General features: G+C 38.5%; 1 protein-coding gene across 2 annotated transcripts in view; it reads left to right on the top strand.

The window, feature by feature from the left end:
• Positions 1–7,820, top strand: part of aldh4a1 (aldehyde dehydrogenase 4 family, member A1) — a 47,027-nt gene that overhangs the window by 9,720 nt on the left and 29,487 nt on the right. The window contains exons 4-6 of one of the 2 annotated variants that reach the window (XM_043675840.1): positions 3,299–3,346; positions 3,922–4,077; positions 7,132–7,281. In XM_043675840.1, coding sequence (XP_043531775.1) covers positions 3,299–3,346; positions 3,922–4,077; positions 7,132–7,281 — 354 coding nt within the window. The remainder of the gene's footprint in view (positions 1–3,298; positions 3,347–3,921; positions 4,078–7,131; positions 7,282–7,820) is intronic. The other variant, XM_043675841.1, reaches the window with a different exon arrangement.

The following is a 7,820-nucleotide window of genomic DNA, read 5'->3' as shown; positions in this document are numbered from 1 at the left end:
CCACCACCACTATTATCAAATTAAACTATCATTTAATCTCTTCCATACTTTCATTGCCATGATCATCCCTGATGCTGAGGCCTATCACACCTACATTGTCTGAGGAAGAAGCAGAGCTAGAACTCATTTACAGGGCCATTCCGAAGCCAGGACACATCACACTTACATTGTCTTGGGGAATCACTGAGTCAGTAAATCATCTGCATAACAATTCCCCAGGATTAGGGCATTAGCATTTGCATTATCTCCTAGGATGATCTTATCCTACCATTGTACCTGGGGTAACATGTGGTTTTAGTGGGTGATTTGGCAGAGTATCTGTAAGCATTGCCAACTGACCTATATAAAGGGGATGTATTCTCTATGGGGGTCTCTCTTCTGACGACTTGGTAAGCCTGCCAAGAGTCTCAGAGAGGTCACCTAACTTATACAAGCTTTATTAAACTTTAACTGTTGTAGAAGTTGGTGTGTGCAGATTCCACCTCGTATATGAAACCTCGGGGAAAAGAACCTAACAGTAGTAGTGAGCTGCCTTCCTGAACTGTTGTAGGACTTGGGATGTTGCTGAATTGCCCCCACTATCGCCGTTGAGCAGAAAGTAAACTAGACCATCCATATATACATAGGTATATATATATATATATATGAGAGTAGGTCAGAGACTAAGAATTCTGAAACATGTAACTTATCTGACTCCCCAGCATTTGCCCATTGTCTACAAGGCAGAAGTCAAGAGCCAAATGAAGTTCTCTCTGTTTCGATGTTTGGGTAGAACTCCCAAAAACGCTCAAAAAAAAAACTTGACGCCAGTCAGGGTAAAGCAACCAGCTTGAGTGACACCCCATCCCCACCTTAAACATTCACTATGCCACTGACACACAGTAACAGCAGTGTGTACTGTCTGTAAGATGCAATGCAGCAACTCACCCAGCTGTCTTTTTCAGGACTTTCAAAACCCACAGCCTCTATCACTGAGAAGGACAACGGCAGCACATTTATGGGAATCAATTCTTTACTGAAGTTAGGGTTCCCACTCATTGACAATATGGAAAATATTGAACGCCAAATCAGTGCAGATTATAAAGTAACTAATTAAATTTATTTAAGTTCTTTATGGTAAGAAAGATGTTGGATAAATACTATATAACACAAGTAATACTCCTGGTACATTATTGAAATGATACTCTGAGGAAAAAGTTAATTACATAGTCAAAAGGAATCCAGTAGGTGCGGTGTGTTTGGATTTTTAGAGGTTTATTATATTTTTTTAAAAACTGCACAGTGTAAGAAATATCAGCAACATGGATTAAAAAGTTAGTTGATTATTGTGAACACAGCGCTAAGGTTACTAAATAATGCTCAGATTGGACATAAACTGGAAATGATATATTTTTAAGGTCAGTACTGAGTTTATATTTATTCTTGAAGCATTGATTGCTCAGGCTTGGATGCAGGGACATGTTTCAAAACTTGCTGCTGAAGCAAAAGTGGAGAGGATTGGTAATAGTAAAGAGAAGTTGAAAAGGGCATAGGTTCATGAAATGGGCAGACAGGTGGCAGATGTAATTTAATGCTGGAGAATGTGAGGTGATGTATTTTGGGAGTAGAAAGAAGGAACAGAATACTCACTCAATGGAAAGTCCCTGAAGAGTACAAATGAAAAGAGAGTTCTTTATGTCCAAATACAACATTTTTTTAGAAGTCCAGGTAGCTAATAAATTACATTATGGAATGTATCATATTTTGTTTTTATAAGTGGGCTGTTGAACTCAAGCATAAATAGGTCATAAATTTGTACAAAGAAATGATTAGGTTTGCTAGAGTATCCCATTCTTTTTTCCCCAAGTATATTAAAACAGTATCTAATTGTTATGACCAAGTTAGGAGGTGCAAAATGTTTCCTTCCCTCTCCAATAGTTTCCATACAACTTGAATTTTATAAAAGCAAGATTGCTAATTCTTTAATCAGAGCTGATATTGCTCAATATCAGAAAGTTGTTCAGGTTCGTAAAGTATTATGTTTGTTTGCAAAGATCTACAGATTTTTAAAAAATGTTTTAGTCTGTACAAACATATACAGCTATATTCCTTGAAAACTTAAACATACACTACATCCAAGTTGGGTGGGGAAATAAAACCTCTGCAGAGTGTAGTCTTAAAACTACTTTGGCTGAGTAGTAGTTAATTTTGGAGGGGAACAAAAGTACGCAGATTTTCTAAATGTGTACCTGTAGTTGAACTGAATTTGCAAATAAACTGTTGACACTGGGTGCCTTCCTCAATCGAATGTAGCTATCTGAATTTTCTTTTTGGGATATAGTGGTGGACACTCTATTTGTGATGATAGGGTTTCAGTGCATTTTCAACTCTCAGACTTTGAGAGGTTTCTGAGAAAGAAAAAGCAAAGGCTGTTGCTCCTGAGGTTTTAAAATCAAATGGCTTTATTACACCCACAAACTGGGTCATGTAACCTCCCAGCACGAAAGGTGACTCCAATCAAGCACCATGTGTTTTTTTTTGCAAATGCAGCTTTTTATTGTGCTGCATCTGTCACCTTTTGATTCAAGTTATGTCCAGCATTCTAAATTAACAATTCGGATAAGATGTTTTCATAACATAATATAGGTTCCAGAGTACTGCCACTTCGTCCAGTAGGTTAATATGCTGCACCCTATATGTGTTTAAAACAGGTTAGTAGGCTTTTCCTCTATGTGCTAATTTATTTCTCCTTTTCAACCTACACACTTACCAGCAGCAATGCTAAAATGAGAACCAAATGTGTAAATCTTTCCCTGTCAGTACACAGCCTATTAACAATTCATCAGCTGTGTCTCCTCGTGGTGAAACAAGCAACCTGGACCTCACTGCTTTGTGAATATCATAGGAGAGTTAAAGGCTAGTGGAATAAACCCTGGGGGAAAAAAATCTGGAATGGAGCCCAAAAGCGGGCCTTCCATGGTGGTGATTTATGGTCACATTTGGTTTCCAATATGCTGCCAGTAGAGAGGGAGTGTAGTGGGTATATGCTAGTGGATCATAAATACTGGTATTGATGAGTGTGTAAGAATGACTTGTTTCTGAGTTGTAACCTCTGTGTAATGTACTGGATTCTTGCCCTGTGTTTGGGGATTAAATCCCACATTTCTTCCATTTTTTTCTTAAAATAGTGGCTTTGTTAACTGGCTTGACTGGACTCATTTGGCGTCTAAATGTTGCAAGAACAGTATATTTTATGCTCTTGCAAAACTACAGAATACAGTCGATGTGAATTAAGATTACCTTATTTTCTTTATTTCAGCCATTTAATCATTCACACAAAGTGGCCAAGTTCTGCTATGCTGACAAGGTAAACTAACAGGTGGAGACTAACTCAACAATATGAAGGACACTGATTGATTGGAATCAAAAATATTAGTCTTAAGTTTTAAGTTACTGTATTAAAAGATTCCAAATCAGTAAGTAACAGTTCTGAGGAAGAGTCTCTGAACCCAAAACGTTAATTCTGCTTTCTCTCCCAGTGCTGCTAGTCCTGCTGAGTTTTATCCAGCAATTTTCGTTTTTGTTTCTGACTTTAGGAACCACAGTTCTTTGGTTTTTGAGTAGTAGTTTTGCATGTTGAGTCAGAAAGTTGTCGATTCGAATCTCACTCTAGAGATTTAGATCTGTAATCCAGCCTGACCCTTTCAATGCAGAGGTGAGGGAGAACCACCCTGCCAGAGATCTTTTCCTGAAAAGGAAAATACTATTGCATGTCAATAAAATAATTTTTTTGACTTAAGGAAGCAGGAATTGATTTTGTGTTCAGCTAATTTCCATTTAGCTTAAAATAAATTCACAAAATAATAAAATTAGGTGTTTGTATTTCACCTGATTGGTTTTCCTTTTGAGATAGAAACCAGCTTCTTAATTTTTTTTTGACAGGATTTAATTAATAAAGCAATTAATGCAGCACTGTCTGCACACAGGGAATGGGATCTCAAACCTGTCGAGGATCGAGCACAAATATTCTTTAAAGCGGCTGACTTAATTAGTGGGTCAAGACGTGCAGAACTTTTGGCCAGAACTATGATTGGACAGGTATGTAAATTATACCCACATCAGTGAGGAAATAAAGAACATTAATTTAAGTCGTATCTCTTAAATTACTGGAGTCTTTGGGGGTGTAGGTATGGTAAAGATGGTATCATCTTATTTTGTATATTTTTGATGTGGATTAAAATGGAAAAGGACTTTTTTTGAAATCAATGAATTAAGGAAGGAATTGCTACATCTTTTCAAAATAAAAACTAGTGACAAGCTAATTTGTGTGATGTTTATGCTGCTGCTTTGCTTAGCAGTAGAGGGAGATATTTGTAGACAGCATGAGACTGGGGTATGTGTGCAGCCTGAGATTTGGTGGGCAAGTAGCAGCTCATTGCTTAGCTTAGTTATGACCAGTTATGGATGCAAGTGTCAGTGGCCTGACACCAACTCGCTGATTCATTCCTTGGCAGCCGAACAGTTTGTGGGTATGAATAATTCATTGAGAAGCGTTCAGATTGTTGAGAGAGCAGGTGGTTATGTCTCTGCCGTAAAAATATCTGGAGCCTGAGAAAAGCCAGTTATTTTCTCAACCAGTTGCTGTAAGCTGTTGACTTCAACCAGTAACTAAGAAACTTTGTAAGTAGTGTTTAACTTGCATGAAGAAGAGGGCAAAATAAATCAAAGAACCTGGAGTAAAAGTGGTTAAAGAACATAAAGTCTTGTCAAGCAAAAGGAACATCTTAACAAACCCAGTGGCCTGGCAGTATTGAACTGTGGTTCTCAGTTTTTATTTCCATCTGTAAAACCATGGTTAAAATTAGTTTCTGTCTCTGTATCTGTAGAGGTTTTATAAGTAGTTTAGAGGTGTTAACTGTTAGCCAAATGTTGATAGTTTTATAGCTGTTTACTGAGATTAAAATTTACTTATTTGTAATAAATAGTAATTCTTGTTAAGTACAGGAAGCTGGTCAGTCTGTTAACTTGATTCCAACAGACAGGTAAATTGGAGACTTCAAATCATTTAATGTGTGTGGTGATTCCAGGAGTTATGCGACAGGGCGGCACAGTGGTTCAGTGGTTAAACTGCCTCAAGTCGCCAGGGACCTGGTTTTGATCAAGCTTTAAGTAACTGTCTATGTGGAGTTTGCATGTTCTCCCTGTACTTATGTGGGTTTCCTCAAGCTGCTCCAGTTTCCTTCCAAAGTCCAAAGATGTGCAGGTTAAATGGATTGGCCATGCTGAATTGTCCGTTGTGTTTAGTGTTGCAGAAGCTAGGTGGGTTAGCCAAGGTAAATGTGGAGTTATGGGATATATTGGAGGCTGGATGGGATGCTATTTGAATTATCGGTGCAGATTCGATGAGCTGAATGGCCTCTTCCTGCATGGAAGGCTTTTGTGGATTCTAAGATTCAGTGATTTGAGATTCAGCGCAGTTTCCCAAGTGGGTCATAACAGTACACCCAGAGTGCTGTTAGTAAGGGAATTCCAGGATTTTGACCAAATGACACTGAAGAATCTGCAATATTGTTTCATGTCAGCATGATGTATGACTTGAAGTAGATCTTGCAGGTAGTGGTGCTCCTATGTTGCTAGCTTTGTCCTTTTAGGTGGTAGAGGTCATGATATTGGAAGATATTGTCAAAAGAGCCTATGAGTACTGCAGTACATCTTGTAGATAGTTTGAAATACTGCCCCTGTGCATCAGTAGAGAAAAGAGTGAATGTTGAAGGTGGTGGGGGGTGGTAGCAGTGTTCATCAAGCAGGCTGTTTTTTTCTTGGAGGTGTTGAACTGGGAATGTTATTGCAACTGCATCCAAATGGGGAGAATTCCATCATATCCTGACTTCCACCTTATACATGGTGGACAGGTAGTGGGAGACAGGAGCTGAGTTACTTAGTGCAGAATTCCTAACCTCTGGTCTTTTCTTGTGTCCACAGTAATTATATGGCCAGTCCAGTTCAGTTTCTGTTCTACGGTAAACCCAAGAATGTTAATAGTGGGGAATTTGGTGGTGATGAGTAAACACAAGGGACAGTAGTTACAATTTCTCTTGTTTGATATGGTCATTGCCTGGCACTTGTGTGACACAAACATTACAATGTGGAGATGTTTCAAAGTTTTTTACAGCCACTTCAGTCCATTCTGTTTCACCCTCTCTCTTTGGAGTCTGTTCAATGGTTTTAAGCTGACTTTGTACTGGTAATAGCTATGATTTTGTTTTAAGCCTAAGTGTGAGAATTAATGTATTATTATGGGACCATCCCCTTTGTCTTTTACCACTGGCTGATTTTCTTTGTCGCTCTTGAATTTTCAGTAAGTTATCTAAAGTATCCTAATTTTCTTGTATCTTTGCTATAATTCACAAACTATTGAACCTTACTGAACTGATCACTGGCTTACATCCAAAACTCAGTTATTCAATTAAAGTAATACTTGCACACACAGTTCTTGTTTGCTCAGGTTTCTATCATCTGAACCCTTGACATTTGCTTATTTTCGCAGGGCTATTATCAGTATAGCAGTTCCAACACAAAGGAAACATATGGTGTCCTTGATAACTAATGGGCCATAATCCCTTTTATGGAGATACTGGTCCTCCCTTTCTTTACACACCATTTCAGTGAGGCTTTGGCTGACCTTGATTACCATTCACTGTTCTACCTCATGTTCTTGCTTTGAACTCCTCACAGCTTGCAATCTTACTGTTCAGTCTCTCCCTACCTCTTAGTTTATTTACATTGTCTTTGGGACCTCGTTTCAAAAGAAATGTCTTGAACTTATGCAATGCTAAAATGCATTATATATGTACATGATAACAAATTACAAACTTGGACACTCAAGTAGTTCACAGTAACATGTTTTGTAGCAAATAAAGCAGCCAAATTGTGTGCAGCAAGTTCAAACAAACCTGATGACATCATCAACTTCAGCTGAAAGGAGAGTTGTTAACCAAAACACTGGAGAGAACTCCATGGCTGCTGCTGTTCTTCAAAATAGTTTGAAGACAGACAGGGCTTCATTTTAACATCTGGTGTGAAAGGCAATAATTTTTACAAATTTCTAATATTCACTTTAACATTAATAATGGACCTTTTTCTGTTTATCAGGGTAAAACAGTAATTCAGGCAGAGATTGATGCAGCTGCAGAACTAATAGACTTCTTCAGATTCAATGCTAAACATGCTCTGGAACTTCAACATGAACAACCAATCAGTGAGCCACCAAGCACCAACAGTACACTGTACCGGAGCTTGGAGGTGAGTGTGTTGTAAAACGAGAGACTGGTGACAAAAGTGATGCCTTTTTAAAAAAAAAACTAAGGCAATTGAGGAATATTAGAGACTTAGTGAGGGAGTGATATTCACCGACATCTCTTATATGGTAAACTGGCAGATTATATCGGTTCCCATTCGCTGATCCTCTTAATTTTAATTTGTGGTGATTTCATTGGAAATTAAAATGGCTCATTCTATTAAAGGTGAATGGCCTGCTTTGTTAATTTACTGCACACGTGGTAATGGTGAAAATCATTCAAGAGTGCCAAGCTGTGATCGGCTCACATATTGCAGCAAATAGAGACATAGAGATGTACAGCATGGAAACAGACCCTTCGGTACAACCCGTCCATGCCGACCAGATATCCCAACCCAATCTAGTCCCACCTGCCAGCACCCGGCCCATATCCCTCCAAACCCTTCCTATTCATATACCCATCCAAATGTCTCTTAAATGTTGTAATTGTACCAGCCTCCACCACATCCTCTGGCAGCTCATTCCATACACGTACCACCCTCTG

Source organism: Chiloscyllium plagiosum, chromosome 34, assembly GCF_004010195.1.
Source record: "Chiloscyllium plagiosum isolate BGI_BamShark_2017 chromosome 34, ASM401019v2, whole genome shotgun sequence".
In the NCBI taxonomy this organism is placed as follows: Eukaryota; Metazoa; Chordata; class Chondrichthyes; order Orectolobiformes; family Hemiscylliidae; genus Chiloscyllium; species Chiloscyllium plagiosum.
The sequence above is the reverse complement of the archived record's forward strand: the minus strand, read 5'-3'. Positions and strand labels throughout refer to the sequence as shown.